Raw genomic sequence first — 16,817 nt, 5'->3', positions numbered from 1 at the left:
CTGTTATTTTCTTGAAATGATCTTTTGATTAAGTGCATAATTTTAAAAAGCCCATAAATGAACAAATCAACCTTCTAATTCACTGCAATTTGTTCTTCTAAATTCTTGTGCCTCCTCTGAGTTTTGGATTTAGAGCCATAGGTTACCTAAAAAAGGTATTGAAAAACCAAATGATACTGAATACTCTATTTAAAAGGAATGGGTTAAAATGATGCATACTCTAAATAGACAGGAAAAACATACAGTTATGACAGATGAGAGCAGTTTACCGATCCCAGAAAAAGAATGAGCAAATATAGCAAATCAGTGCAACTGGAAGTGGCAGCTGCTTGTCTGTTTGCTAGCAACAGTCTTCTCATTTTGTGCCTTGTCTTCTCAAGCTGGCTGAGGTGTTAGGAAGCTCTTATCTTCTGCTAGGTAAGGACTGTGCTCTCAAACCTGAGCACTTATTTCTAGGGATCAGTGGTTTACCATAGGCCAGTCATTTGTGATTAACCACACATACTCACTGGCTGAGGTCATCTTTTAGTTTATATCATGCTGAGTCCATTTGTTAACTCCTGCCAGACACGTGTATGGTTAAAAGGATACAAGATGCCATCCTATCCACTAAGGATGCCAATATGGAAGCCTGCATCTTTTTCCTGATGGAAGAAGGTGGCTGAGAGCATGTCCGGGATGCGTGGGGTGCTTAATTATGCTGGCTGCTTTTCTGAGGCAGCGGGAAGTGTAGACAATGGGTGAGTCAGTAGGTGGGAGGCTGATTTGAGTGATGGACTGGGCTTTTTTGACAACCTTTTATAGTTTCTCGCACTACAAGAACTGTGGGCAGAGCAGGAGCCCTACCAAGCTGTGATACAACCCCCCCCAGAAAAAATGCTTCCTATGGTGTATCTGTAAAAGTTGGCAAGAGTTGTAGGAGACAGGCCAAATTTCCTTAGTCTTCTCAGAAAGTAGAGGTGTTGGTGGGCTTTCTTATTTATATAGTGTTGGCATGTTAGTGTTTGCTTTTTGGAGAGGTACATCCTGTTGGATCAAATGTCTCTGGCCTTGAAAGAATTCCAGGGGAAACAGTCATTTCACTCAGCTTTCATGAAAGCATTCTGTGATGACATAAAGAATGGAGGACTTGATTGCCAGATTTACAAATGGTTCTGGGATAAAAACAAGAAATAATTTTGTTCCAGTTTTTTGGAATGGCAACCACATTTCATCCTTGCTCATCAATATTTAATAGAAGGAAATATAATTTAGATTGAAATAACTGCTGACCGCTTGTTTTTTTTTACATAGCTTGTAATCTATATATAAGCAAGCGCTCATACAAAATATGGGCCCTTGGAGTTAAGTTCTTAATAGTTTTGAATAAATCAGTTTTAATAAGCTTAAACATGAAGAAAAATCATAACCTTCCTTCAGATATTCACTGCATTTCATTTTGTACATGTCCACATTACATTATTTTGTGATTAATTTGTGCAAAGAACATTTTGTTGCTTTGACAGATTGGAATGAATGATCAAATATTCTAACTACACTGTTAGGTACAGGCAATAGCTGTTATCGCATTGCTGCTGTAAAAAAAAACGTTTCTGCATCACTGCATTAACTCTGCTGTTGTATAAGTGAAGCTCAAGCCTCTTGAACTAAATAATTGTGTTGTAACCTATTAGTTCACTGGATTTATGACCTGGAATGGCTCAAAGCATTTTAATGCATCCTTTCCTCCCCACTTCACTGCCTATTTCCCATTTCCTGCCAGAAGATTTAGAAGTTTTTGAAATATTCTTAAAATTATTCGTACCATGGACAACTTGATTATATTTCATAACACAATGCTAAAAGATTATATGAAATATGAATGATAAACCCATAATCTTGCATTCGCACAAAAGTGGTTTAGTTGGATGGATTGTGTAATGGAGACAAGTTCTGTGCTTTTTAAGTACAGTTCTTACTTTTGTGGTAGTGGGAGGAAGTGGAGTGCAGTTCAATGGTTTAGGTGCTTTCAAAGTAAGTTGCTTCCTGGCTGATGGTACATCCAGTTTTACTTGTTATAGTGTAGGAGAGTGGAGATGTAATATGGGTTTGGGTTGAGGAAATGCATGGGGTTAGTATGGAAAACATTCTATGATCCTTGCTCTTCAACACCAACCTAACCGCTTCCACTATTGCTATCAATTTTTGCCAAACTAAATACCCTTGGCCTATGCCTGATCATACAAGCTCTTCCATCTATATCTGCTTCTCACAATGGTTAGACCTGTCTCAGCCTGAGCTAAAATGCACACAATTCTGTACCCCTGAGGAACATTAGCAAGCAAAACAATATGACAAAGTAAACAGAAAAACATCAGCAAATCAGGTGATGGAGACCTGGCAACAATGACTCAAAAGACATGGATAACAAACCACATGCACTGATTTCCCCTGGGACAATGTCATGTGTGACCTAGTATTATATCTAGACTTTGGGTCGAAGGTGCATTTTCTGCCATAGTAATATTTTCTTGTCATGCTTGATCTGTGATGCCTGTTTGTTACACTTGAACATACCTATATGTTATACTTACCTTTGAATTATTTTGAGGCCTTTTTAACAAAAACTAAATTGGATCTAAGACCAGTACTCATCCCCTCTGCTCTTCTCACTGAACAGCTGTGTATTTTCCTCCATTTCCTGTCGAATGTTCTTGAAGTGTTTCTTTGCATCCACTCAAGGTTTGGCTGTTTTTCCCCCCCCTTTTGCCTTTCAAAGGAGCCCAACTTGCTGAGATCAAACAAGTCATCTTTGTAATGAGCCTTGGCAACATAGGTATCAAAGAAAGATGTATACCCCATGAAGTTTAGAAGAACGAGGGGTGATCATATTGAAACGCATAAAAGCATGAAGATATTTGACAGGGTGGATGCTGAAATGGTGGCTGCGATTATCCCATGCTGCTGCGCTGTTTTTATAGCACAGCGGGCCGGGAGATTCAAGCGCCAGCCAAATCGCACTTGGCAACCGGTCCCATGCGCATCTCTGGATTTCTGATATGGAGCTCCTCTCCACTAATGGGAAGCTGGTGGCCGGACCCCACTGGATTGAAGGAGAACCAACTGAGACCCTTACAGGGCTGACCGTTGGGCATTGGCATCTTGGCAGTGCCAGCTCAAGCCATCTGGCACTGCACATTGGGCATGGGTTAGTGCCGTGTGTGGAACCCATTGGGGTGGGGCCTCTGGGAGGGCAATTGGTGGGGGTGGTGGTGCCACTGCCACTCTACAGTCACGATCGATGGGTGAGGGAGGGAGGCCAGCAATTAGGGCTGGCCATTGGTGTGGGGTGGACTGGTAGCCTGATTGGGGGTGGGGGAAGGAGAGGTCAGAGCTGCCGGAGGTGGGAATGGTCTGAGGCTGGGCCTGGGCATGTTTCAGAGTCCAGCGATTGGCCTGTGGAGGGCCAGCAGTGCGGGGATTGTGGTACTGGCCAGCAATCAGGAGAACGGCAGTGGCAGGGCCACTGTGCATATGCCGATCTCAGCACTGATAGATTGGCACATGTGCAGTGGCCTGCTCAGTGCTAGGCTGCTAGCCTCTCCAGCGGGAATAGCCCCTGCTCACTGATTTTTAACAGGGTTTATGCTGAGGCACTCTACAATGCACAGAGCGGAAGATTCATTGTTTAACTCCTGCTGACTAAACCAATGTGATTTACTCCAGGTTTCCCGCAAATTTGACACAATTTTTTTGGGAGAATCTCCCTCAATATTTTTTCTTGTGGGAGAGACTTGAACTAGAGGACACCAGTTTAAAATGCTGAGATCTCCCATCTAAGACAAAGAGGAGGAGAATTTGTTTTCTTCAAGGGATGTTAGTCTATGGTTTTCTTTTCCCCAGAAAGCAGTGGAGGCTGTGTCATTGACTGTATTCAAAGAGGAGGGTTGAATGGCCTAATCCCTCCACTGGGCCAATACGTTGGACTTGCCTTGAGTTCAGCTTCCGTTAGCTCCTCTTTGGGATAGCTGTAGTCTGTAGTCACTCACACTTTGTACTTCTGGGATTACAGAACTGCTGGCAATCTGATTGGCCATCCTGCTCCCTTTTTTTATGTTTTTATAAAGTAGCTCTTCAAACCAAAGAAGAAAATTCAATCAGAAATTGAATGCATCATTTGGACTCTGTGTCCTAAGAAGGAAAAATGTTCTAAATAGAGAACAAAATTCAGTGTAGTCTTCCAAATTCCCAATGGGTTTTAGTAATGGCAATCCATGTTCACTCACCTCCTCAATGAACCATTTAGCTCTACAATCCCCTTAATTCTTCATTTCCTATTCCTATACCTATTGTTGTCCTTTAAATTATGGCCAATTACTCCAAGCAATCAACACACATTCTCAAATTTGATTATACCATTCAATATCCAAACACTGACAACTGGTATTCCCATCTCCTCGACTACTCATGACTCTTAGCTACAAAATCAGTTCCCTTCCATGTGGCTTATGCTTGAAATTCTAGAGGGTGGGGCTCAAAAGCCGATGCATGGTAATCAGAAGTGGGGTGAAGAGTGAGGAGATGCACAAAAGGTCACAGTCAGAAGTTTACAAGGATAAAAGATTTAGAGGAGGTTACAGATATTCAGATTTGCAAGGCCATGGGTTTAAACATGAGGATGAGAATTTTAAATTGGATGTATTGTACTGTTTGATGTACCAGAAGCCAATGTAGGTCAGCAAAACTTAGCATAAAATTCAATATAAGAACATAAGAACATAAGAAATAGGAGCAGGAGTAGGCCATCTAGCCCTTCGAGCCTGCCCCGCCATTCAATAAGATCATGGCTGATCTGTCGTGGCTCAGTTCCACTTTCCCGCCCTCTCCCCATAACCCTTAATCCCCTCTCTTATCAAGAACCCATCAACCCGCTTCTTAAAAATATTTAGCGAGGCAGCCTCCACCACTTCAACGGGCAGAGAATTCCAGAGATTCACCACCCTTTGAGTGAAGAAGTTCCTCCTCAACTCCGTTCTAAACCGCCTCCCCTTTATCTTGAGGCTGTGCCCCCTGGTCCTACTGTCTTTTTTGAGCGGGAAGAGTCTCTCCACCTCTATCCTATCCATCCCACTCATCATCTTATACGTCTCAATGAGATCTCCCCTCATTCTTCTAAACTCTAACGAGTACAAGCCTAGTTTATTCAGCCTCTCCTCATAGCTCAATCCCCTCAACTCCGGTATCAGCCTAGTAAACCTCCTCTGCACTCCCTCCAGGGCCAAAATATCCTTGCGCAGGTGCGGCGCCCAAAACTGCACACAGTACTCCAGCTGCGGCCTCACCAATGCCCTATACAGCTGCAGCAAGACCTCCCTACTTTTATATTCAATCCCCCTCGCTATGAAGGCCAGCATCCCATTCGCCTTCCTGACCACCTGCTGCACCTGCCAGCTGGCTTTTTGCGACTCATGCACAAGGACCCCGAGGTCCCTCTGCACCGTCGCCTGCTGCAGTTTTTCGCCACGTAAGTAATAGTCCTTCCTACCATTCTTCCTACCAAAGTGGACCACCTCACACTTGCCAACATTAAATTCCATTTGCCATTTCCTGGCCCATTCGCCCAGCCTATCTAGATCCTTCTGCAGACTCTCCACACCCTCCGCACAATTTGCCTTTCCCCCAATCTTGGTGTCATCAGCAAATTTCGACACCCTGCACTCGGTTCCCTCCTCCAGATCATCTATATAAATGGTAAATAGCTGAGGCCCCAGCACCGACCCCTGGGGCACCCCACTAGTCACCAACCGCCAATCCGAATAGCACCCATTGACCCCCACTCTCTGCCTCGTATTTGACAACCAATCCTCTATCCACGCTAACACCCTACCCCCAACTCCATGTCCCCTGACCTTCTGCAATAACCTCTTGTGAGGTACCTTGTCAAACGCCTTCTGAAAATCCAGAAAGACCACATCCACTGGCTCTCCCCTATCCACTGCCCTAGACACATCCTCATAGAACTCCAGTAAATTTGTCAGACACGACTTCCCTTTAATGAAACCCTTTAATAAATCCCTTTAATATGGACAGCAGAGTTTAAGTTGAGGCTGTGTTTATGGAGGCTGGATGATAGCCAACCAGGCAATGACCATCACCAATAAGAGACACTCTAATCATCGCCCCTTGATATTCAAAGCTGTAAGCATCACTCAATACCCCCACTGTCAACATCTTTGGGGGTTACCATTTACCAGAAACTCAACTGGACTCACCACATTAACACAGTGGCTACAAGAGCAGGTCAGAGACTCTGAATACAGTGGCGAGTGACTCACTCCTGACTCCCCAAAGCCTATCCACCATTTACAAGGCACATATTGGGAGGTGATGGAATACTCCCCACTTGCCAGGGTGTATATAGCTCCAGCAACACTCAAGAAGCTTGACACTATCCAGGACAAAGCAGCCCACTTGATTGGCACCGCATCTACAAACATTCAATCTCTCCATCAACGATGCCCAGTAAAAGCAGTGTGCATTATCCACAAGATGCACTGCAATAATTCACCGAAAATTAGACAGCACTTTCCAAGCTCACAACCACTTCCACCTAGAAGGACAAGAACAGCAGATACATGGGAACACCACCACCTGCAAGCTCCCCTCCAAGCCACTTAACTTTGACCTGGAAATATATAGCCATTCCTTTGCAGTCGCTGCGTCAAAATCCTGGAATTCCCTCCCTAACGGCATTGTGGGTCAACCTATAGCCCATGAACTGCAGCGATTCAATCAAGAAGGCAGCTCACCACCACCTTCTAAAGAGCAACTAGGGATGAGCAATAAATGCTGGCCAGCCAGCGATGCCCATGTCCCCAAATGAATAAAAAAAAGACAAGAATACTTGAGGTTGGAGGTAACAAAATTATGAATGTGTTTCCGAAAAGTTAAGCTGAGACAGGAGTAGAAATGGGTGATCTTACTCTGGTAATAAACTGTCTTTGTAATGGAGGGCTGTAGAGTTGAAAGCTCAGCTCTGTTTAATAGGGTAGAAGTATTATTACTTCCTTAAGTTGAATCTGTTTGTAGACAGGTGGGTGGAACCAGTAATTAGAGAGCAGAGTTCTTTGGGGGAGCCAAATACAATTGCCTTGGAGGAAATTGATGCTCATTGAGAACTGCACGTTTTGACAAGTAGTCTCATAATATGAAGGCAGTGGTTATTTGAGAGTAATGATAATTCTATTACTATGTCTTTGCCTGGGTGCTTACAGAACTGTTGGGGATTGTAAAGAGTTGTGGATTTTGTTTTTTTTGGATTTGTACGCTATTCCCAGCTGGAGTACTCTGAGCTTGACCATTGTCCACTGAATGCAAGAACATCATAATTGAGCTGTACCCTTTTAAGCAAGCATACTTTCTTCTGAATTCCAGCCAAAACTTGAAAGCAAAAGAAATTACTGGGATTTTTGAAAAAAAAAGTGGGGGATTAGGATTAACTGGATTGTTCTTCAAGAGTTGGCATAAATTTGATGGGCTGATTGGCTCCTTTCTGTGTTGTACCACTTTATGAACCACAGAAATCTAGAATTTAGATGTTCCTCTGTCCTTGATTATGTGGCTAAAGTAATAATCTTGTTTCTCTCAAGTGATTTCTAAGGCCCTTACTCTTATTCTTGATACTGGAAAACTAATCCTCATGCTGATCCAACTGTAATTCGGATCAGCTATATCTGTGCTTCTGTTTTGTTGCAGTCAATTGCAAACCAAAATACAAGCCCAGTTAGATCATAGCCTCTAAAGAGTGAAGGCTTTCAATTACAATATAATTCTATTGAATGTACTTATTGCAGCCTCACCTGCTTCTAACACATCTAACAAGGCTCATTGAATGTGCAATCTTGCCATATGGAAGTAAAGAGTGCAAGAACATCTTGAACAGAATTTGTTGTTTGTTCATGTCCTTAAGTTCAATGCTTTCATTAAAGTAATCTGCAAAGTTTTGAATGCTTTGTGTTTTTCAGCCAGTAACATGGCCTTGATATTTTGTCAACCCCTCCATTTTAGATCTTAAGAACCTGATATCTGCGAGTACTTTTCTTAAATTGCAACACAGACTTTTATGCAGATTTTTCTTTAGCTTATGCTTGGGAGGGGTGACAAATGCAACATAAATCAAGTTTTAGACATGGTGAATTTAATTTGTTCATGGAATTGTACAATCCCTACAGTGCAGAAGGAGGCCATTCAGCCCATTGAGCCTGCACTAACAACAACCCCACCCAGGCCCTATCCCCATAACCCCACATATTTACCCGGCTAATCTCCCTGACACTAAACGGCAATTTAGCACGGCCAGTTCACTTGAATAAACTTCAGTTACTTCTATGAATTCCTTTTGAACCTACAGCAAAGCCCAGTTTGAAATACGAGGCCTCAGAAGTACGGAATTAGCTACGGTATGAGTTGTAATATACAGAGATAATTCTGCACTCGGGTACCAGAAGGTGCTGATTTGCGATCAACTATTCTAGTTTTCTAGCTCAACTGGGCTCTTGTAGATGGTAACTGATTGCAAGACATTTTTCGTCTGAGAAGAAAGAAAATCTCAAAACAGTTGGCCTTCCTGGTCTGATTAATCATATTCCAGCACGTGGATGTTTACGCTATGGTCCATGCAGCAGCAGCACCCCCCCCCCCCCAACCAGTGATTTGATAAGAAGCTTCTTTGTGCAAATATCTTTCATTTCACTAGCTTGCTCCTATTTTAGTTTTGTGGTTTGAAGGTTTGCAAAGGATTGGTGGCTCACTGGTGTGTAAATCTTGAAGTGAAAAACCAAACTTTATAGCTTGATGTATATAATAGGATCATTAGTTTAAGCATTGGTGTGGTGCATCCCATGGGAAAAAACCCAGGTGTTCCCATAAAGACCAGTATTATATCGATAGAAGCCTAGGAGCAGATAGTCTAGTTTTCTTAATTGAGGAAAAATAAGAAAATGGGGGGAATGCAGGTTAATGAACATGTAAATGCTGTGTGTGGTGAAAATGAGGCTTTGCGAAATAGCAATTTTAAAATTTTTGCCATTTAGCCGTTTTGAATCAGTTCTACAAAATGTTTTGAATTAAAATTCATTTGTATCTTGTAATTTTGAAACTGTGTAAGAGATGTTAATATTACATGCGTTTTTCTTTGCTTAGTTTTTAACTCTTGGATTCCCTTTGGGTGCTTACAGATATGTAAACACGTTACTCAAGCTGATCCCTCAGGTCCTGCAATTGCAGGAGCAGCTGAGACAAGCTGTTCAAAATGGAGACATGGAGACATCACATGGTATCTGCAGAATCGCTGTGGCTCTTGGAGAAAATCATTCAAGGTTCAGTTTGCAATATTCTTATTTATCTTGCACTTTAAGTATAGACAGACCTGCTCTGAAATATTTAATAGAGCATGTTAAATTTGGTATGATCTAATTTGTGATAATATTGACCCTTCTCTTGGAAGAGAATTGACCCTTAATGAGCAATTATAGTAGAAATACGAAGTAACCATTTCACATGTGACAATGTAGAAATAAACAAAAGCTTCCCAGTTTTGATGGAATTTCATACTATTGGAAATTTTGAGGTTAGGGAAGACTTTGTGGAGTTGCATGTGAAGAAGCTGTACCGTTACATACAGGAAATCTATTAAAACCAAAACCAGCGAAGTGATTGATATTTGAATGACGAGGCAATAATTTATCAAGTTAATTGTCCCCTTCTCAGATCAGTTCATTTTAATTCCATTGTTAGCATCACTGAAAAAAATCTGAGCAATTTGTTGTAATTATGTTAACTAGGGAAAAAAAACACCCCTAAGTGCTCACAGAAGTGTAATTAGACAAAAATTAATGTTAAACCAAAAAAGTTGGAGGGGGTTATAGCACACTAGATTAGTAATTCAGAGACCTGCTCAAGTGACTTCAATTGAAATAGTACCATGGTAGCTGGAGAAATTTAAATTTAATTACCGAAATATACTTGGAATAAAACATTTGCCCCATTAATGATAATAATGAAGTTGCCTATGGTCATAGACACCAATCTGTGTCAGCAATGTTTTTAGGGAAGGAAATTTGCTATCCTTCCTCGTCTGGCCTACATGTCACTCCACATTCACAAACGTGGTTGATTCTTAACTCCCTCTGAAATGTAGAAAGTCATTCAGTTGTATCAAACCACTACAGATAAAGCAGGTGACTCAATACTGCCTTCTTGAGAGCAGTTGGGGATACATAAGAACATAAGAAATAGGAGCAGGAGTAGGCCATATAGCCCTTCGAGCCTGCCCCGCCATTCAGTAAGATCATGGCTGATCTGTCGTGGCTCAGTTCCACATTCCTGCCCTCTCCCCATAACCCTTAATCCCCTCTCTTATCAAAAACCCATCAACCCGCGTCTTAAAAATATCTAGTGAGGTAGCCTCCACCACTTCAACGGGCAGAGAATTCCAGAGATTCACCACCCTTTGAGTGAAGAAGTTCCTCCTCAACTCCGTTCTAAACCGCCCCCCCCCCCCTTATCTTGAGGCTGTGCCCCCTAGTCCTGCTATCCTTTCTGAGCGGGAAGAGTCTCTCCACCTCTATCCTATTCATCCCATTCATCATCTTCGCATTACATAAGAAAAGATCTGAGGAGGGGTAGCTTAAAGCTCAGTAAAAATGGTTCGTTTTACAGTGGAGAGCTTTAGAGAAGGAATTCCATATCCATTGGGTGGCACAGTGGTTAGCACTGTTGCCTTAGCACCAGGGACCTGGGTTCAATTCCTGGCTTGAGTCAGTCTATGTGGCATTTGCACATTCTCCCTGTGTCTGTGTGGGTTTACTCTGGGTGTTCCAGATTCCTCCCACAGTTCAAAGATGTGTGGGTTAGGTGGATTGGCCATGCTAAATTGCCCCTTAGTGTCAGGGGGACTAGGTAGGGTACATGCATGCGGTTATGGGGATAGGGCTTGGGTGCAGACTTGATGGGCTAAATGGCTGCCTTCTGCACTGTAGGATTCTGTGATTAATGCTTGAACAACTGATGGCATGAGGGAGCAATACAAAGAATCAAAGGATTGCAAAATAATTACTCAAAATGTCCTGGTTTTAAGTAACTTTTAGTTGTCTCATTTAGATCAATGTAAAATGTACAATGATTTGAATTCACTCTTATAAGCAACAAAGTACAAGCAATTAGAAAAGATAAAATATTTTATTTGTACACTTTTTAATACAATCTTAATCTAATAAATAAAAATATGAACTTTATTTCACAGGCTGTGAACATTGTTGGCTAGACTAGAGTTTTTAATACCCTTGCCTAATTGTCCATGAGAAGGTGGTAATGAGCTGCTGCAGCCCATGTGGTGTCAGTACATCCACAGTGATAGGGAAAGTGTTCTAGCATTTTGACCCAGCAACAGAGAAGGAAAAGCAACATAGTTCCAAGTCAGAATGGTGTGTGGCTTGTGGGGGAGCTTGCAGGTGGTGATGTTTCCATGCTGCTGCTGTTCTTGTCCTTCTAGATGGTAGAAGTTGTGGGTTTAGAAAGTGCTGTCAAAGGAGCTTTGAGTTGCTGCAGTATATCTTGTAAGGTGGTACATGTTGCTACCAATGTGCATCGATGGTGGAGAAGAGTGGATATTGACGGTGGTGGATGGGGTGCCAATCAGGCAGGCTGCTTTATCCTGGATGGTGTGAAACTTCTTGAGTGTTATTGGAGCTGCACTCTTCCTGACAAATGGAGAGAGTATTGTCACATTTCTGACTTGTGCCTTGCAGAGAGTGGACAGGATCTGGGGAGTCAGGAAGTGAGTTGCTCTGCAGAATTCCTAGGCTCTGACCTGTTCTTGTGGGCACTATTATATGGCTGGTCTCATTCAGTTTCTGGCCAATGGTAACTCTCAGGTTGATAGTGAGAGTTACCATTGTTAATGCAATTGAATATCAGGCAAGTGGTTAGATTCCCTTTCGTTGGAGATGGTCACTACTTGGGCACTAATGTGCTGGAAATGTTACTTGTCGCTTATCTGCCCAGGATGTAAATATTTAGAATATGGTTGCAGTGTTGCTGAGGGGACAGAAGCCCAAATATGGGCATTGTGAATAAAGTTAAGGCCAGAAGTCAAGGAAAGTTGTCACCTACCTTGTCAAGTTGCTCATTGTCAGATGATTTTGGAAGGGTAAGCTCTCCATTGAAGCATCATGGCAGGAATCATTTCTGTGACGATCACTAATCTACTACAGATTTAAAGGGATGGTAACCTTATCCTTAGATAATTGACAAATAGAAGGACATTTTAACAAGGCTATAGGAAGTAGGTAAAATTCCATTTTGAGTAATTTTCAAAATTTCAATAAAGCTTCTATCTTTCTGCGTAGATAAAGTGTGTACGATTTTCTCCACTTAATGTAATGCAATGTTTCAATAAATTTGCTATATTACACTGTTGACCAGTTAGGTGACAATCCTGCCTAGATCCGCTATGATAAGTAGCATGATGATGATACTGAAATGTGCTTTTAAAAAGATTAAAGCTACAGCTTCCACAGTTTCAGGATTACCTACACTTTCTAATCTCTTGAATTATGTTGTAGCCAAGTGTCCATTTGAAACTTTCTAATATTTGACTAATGTTTGTTTATCTCCTGTGCAGAGCCTTGTTGGAGCAAGTGGAACATTGGCAAACTTTTCTAGCACTTGTCAACATGATCATGTTTTGCACAGGAATTCCAGGCCACTATCCAGTGAATGAAACTACAAGCTCTTTAACTCTTACATTCTGGTATACACTTCAGGTATGAGTGATATTTTCATTGAGGATATGCAAATAAGACATGCCAATTTCTAATGTAAATTTTCAGCTAAAATGTAACTTTGAGCTAGTGAATGGTCTAATTTCATTGGATAGTGAGCAGTCTTGCATGACTGCTTACAAAAACTTTGATTCTTCCTAATTCTGAGGGCGAATTTGGAAATATTTGAACACACTGTACCACCAGTTTCCTTTTTAATTACTTTTTCCCTTCCCTCCTGTGGGGTTAGATTTCCCCCTCCAATGTGCATTCTTCATGTTGACAAAAATAGTAACTTGCGTAAAATTAATTATTGGAGATTAATGCTGCAGATGAGACTTTTTGAAGCAAGTAACATTGCAAATAATAAATGGTGCTCTGATGATTCAACTTTAGTGAACCCAGCATTAAGACTCTGAGCTTTGGTGAAAATGTTGTGTTATAAATAATAGTGTTTGAATATTCAGATTTTTCTTTGCTCCATGCTAGTGATCTATTATCCATGTGCCCACCGCATCGTACCTGGCCTACTTTTATTTGCCCAAAAACTAGTAACTGACCCAATTGGTGCTGCTGTATTTTTATTGTTGAATCTACTCCACCTCCTGAAATGGCAAAAATCTCCAGTAGTATCATTCAGCAAAATTAATATGGATGAGATTTTAAAAATGGAACAATTTACAACATTTTCTAGTTAAGATCTAATTAGAGATTGGAAAGTGTTTACCATTGTTGGTCAGTTTTCATAGAATCTTAGAATGATACCAATCGTGCCTCTTCCCATTAGGTTAATTCCTCTGTTTCTTAATGCTATGCTTTATTACCTTTCATTTATTAACATGCATTTTTCCAATTGCTTATTAATTAATGTCTCTAAAAGTTCCCTCACCATTAATGTTTGGCTGCCTGGTCTGTAATTGCTGGTTTTATTTCTCTTCCCTTTTTTGGGATATGCAATCCTTCGGTTATTCTCAAGGGAGACCATGAACTTTTTAAAAACAAATATAAACTCCCAGTTTGTCAACTGAGAATTATGCCGCAAGGTTTCATGCTTTATGCAAAAACAAGAGTTAAACGATGCAAGTACCACTGAACACCATATATTTTCTAAACAATTTTTTTAAAGATGGAAAATTTCAACAGGATACTTGGTGTTCTACTTTCATTTTCACCCAAGAGTTATCTCATCTTTTCCATAATATCAAGGTATGCTTCACTTTTCTTCTGAGATCAAACTGAGGTGTGCCACAGCTGTTAGGAATTCACTTTGATTATCCTCTGTTTTCTTGCCATACTCCCAGGAATGAGATTTCTTGCTGTCATCCATCAGCAACTGGCTAGGAGATCTTCCAATTCTCCTTTCACGTTTCACTATTGTGGACATCCCAGTTCAAGCATGGGCCTCGCTGCTTTCCTGTTCAGTGACTCCACAATCAGAAAACGCCCTTGTTACTGATAACCCTTTGCTTCTGATCTGCAGCTGCTGGTACCTTTCTTTCTCTGCCTATTTGCAAGCTGTTGCAGCTGTAAGATGCCTGTTTCACAGCTGATTCCAAGCTGATAAACTGCTTCTATGAAAAGTCTCACAGTAAATCCAGAGCAAAAGAATATTTCCTTGCGCAGCTGTTTATGTGGAAACATTGCACTCCTATGCTCGACAGAGATTTCAACAAATCAATTCCAATTTTACATCTGCCCTGTGATCTCAAAATTATAATGTAATTTTTTTGTTTTCCTCATTTACTCGTTGCATCCAAACCTCCCTTTAATATGGTATCCACATGAATAACTTAAACTTGTAATGAAGACAACTGTCGACATCTCTACTAAGAAATTCCCAAGGGCTAAATTTTGATTTTCATAGTAACTTCTTCATTGCAGTGTTAATGTAAGCCTACTTGTGACAATGATAAATAAAATAAAACTTATTTTCCCACTTCCCACATAACTTTGACCCTATGCTCAGTATCTCACCTGCTAGTCTGTGTTTATTTAATGAATAGCCTGCAGCCAAGACAGGGAGCAAGAAAGAGGGCTTGTGCCAGAACGCTTTTCGAGGACGAGGTCAGACACAAGTTCTGCTGGAGAGGACTTTTGGAGCTGACTACAAAAAGGATCCGATTTGTATACTCTGTGAAAGGCTTGATGAATTGATCAACTCGCGTCCAGTGTCCAGAAGCATGGAGGAGTTCCATAAGATTTTTTGCAGAGCTTGAAAGCAATGGTCAGTTCCATTGCGCAGTAATAGAACCAATCACGATGCAACTTTCACTGTAGCAGAAGTAGCTTCCACCAAAAGCCTGAGTGCTGCAAGATTGAACTTGCTGAAAATCATGGCTGCAGATAATAGTGTTCAAAGGGGCAATGTTGGGTTTCACAGTGTAAAAAACCTTTCTTACCGCAAGTTTCTTGGATTGCAGACATACCAAACCAGGGGAGAGGTAGTGGATCTATGGCATACTGACAAGCTATCTGTCTGAAGATGGCGGCATTCGTGCTCTGCCGTGCTCCTGCTTTTTCATGTTAGCCACCTAGCCCAGACTGCTGCTGCTCATGTTGAGATGCTACAATTTTAAGCTTGACCTTCTGGTTCAAAGCTGCTTGAAGTCACCCTCCAAGACCATCTCCAAACTCATCTGTGGAAATACAACCTGTCACCAGGCGTATTGCTGAGGTAGCACTGTACAAGAGTACTAAACAAGGGAATGCATTAGGATTGAATAGTTTACCTTTATATGCAGTAAGGCATGAATTCATTGGTGAATTTGGTTTGGAATGTTTATTTTGTGATGCCTTTCATTTTTGCATTGTGGCCAATATGATGGCCAGAGATGGGGAAGTTGAGAAATGTTAGAGTAATGATGATTGAGGACTAGGGCTTGCTGTCGCTGGTTTCTCACTCCAATTGTACTTTGTCAAGCTGAGCAGCAAAGGGTTTTCAGGTTGCTGATGCATTTCCTTTTGCCTCTCTCTCTTCCAGCAGCTTGTCCTGCGCTTTGTGGCATCTACTCATTCTTCCAGTCAGTTTTATTTTAAGCAGAAAGCATACTGGCACACCTGTGACTGGGAGCAGGAGGTTTCAGCAGAAGCCTTGAAGTCAGAAAAATGTCCCTCAGCATTTGCCGCACCATTCCCTGTAGACTTTCCCACTTGGAACAACAATGAAAACGCCAAGCACCTCGTTGAATTATACTAGCAATCAAACCTGAAATAACCCGTGAGCCGTTGATTAATATGTTAAATAGCACTCAGTGTTCTCACTTCTGGCACCCATCCTAATTTGCGCCTGAAGATGCAGTAAGGACCTGACTTTAGAAAATTGAGTTTCCATCCGAGTGTGCCTAGAATCTGTCACAAGCTATTTGGGTCTAAATTGCACCTGTCGCAGAAATTTTTATGCAGACTCAAATGATTGAAGAAGGCTATGAGAAAGATGGTTACTTCCCTATCACACAGAATTGTGAATGCTCAGTCATTGATAGAAGTTGATAGACTTTTGGATACTCTGAATTGAGTGCTGTAGTGTGCAAAGGTGGAGTTGAGGTAGGAGAACAACCATGATTTGTTGAATAGTGGAACAGACTCAAAGGGCCAAAAATAGGGCACTCCTATTTTCTTGTTTTCTATGAAAGCATTAATATTAATCATTTAAATTATGTCTCTAATTGGATAAACTTGCATTTGATGAGCGTTTAAGGTATGGGAATTGCACCATTCCTTTGTTTTGAGTTTCTATTTTCTCATGCAACTCTTCAATTCTTCCATAATCATCCAATCCAATAGCCATGCTATTTCCAAATACTTTATTATTAATTCAGTTGTTTCCTTGAACGCTGTTGATTTTCCACAATTTTAGAAAAACTCAGTTTTCTTAAGTGTAATACTTTTGACATTAACTTTGGGAAAGTTTGCTTTGGGCTTCTGTTTAAAACTATGGTGACATTATCTGTTCACAAATCAAAAGCATAGTTCTCAATGAAAAATGGTCCTTTTTAAATAGTGATATGTTTCCCTCTT

At 41.2% G+C, this 16,817-nt stretch overlaps 1 protein-coding gene across 2 annotated transcripts in view; it reads left to right on the top strand.

Moving 5' to 3' along the window:
- ipo13b (importin 13b) overlaps window positions 1-16,817 on the top strand; it is a 135,854-nt gene that overhangs the window by 38,684 nt on the left and 80,353 nt on the right. For both annotated transcript variants that reach the window (XM_080195449.1, XM_080195448.1), the window contains 2 exons: window positions 9,216-9,356; window positions 12,662-12,803. In XM_080195449.1, coding sequence (XP_080051575.1) covers window positions 9,216-9,356; window positions 12,662-12,803 — 283 coding nt within the window. The remainder of the gene's footprint in view (window positions 1-9,215; window positions 9,357-12,661; window positions 12,804-16,817) is intronic.

The sequence above is a fragment of the Carcharhinus amblyrhynchos genome, chromosome 9 (genome assembly GCF_965287045.1).
Source record: "Carcharhinus amblyrhynchos chromosome 9, sCarAmb.v2.hapA, whole genome shotgun sequence".
Classification (NCBI taxonomy): domain Eukaryota; kingdom Metazoa; phylum Chordata; class Chondrichthyes; order Carcharhiniformes; family Carcharhinidae; genus Carcharhinus; species Carcharhinus amblyrhynchos.
Note: the sequence above shows the minus strand (reverse complement) of the source record. Positions and strands in the feature narration are given on the sequence as shown.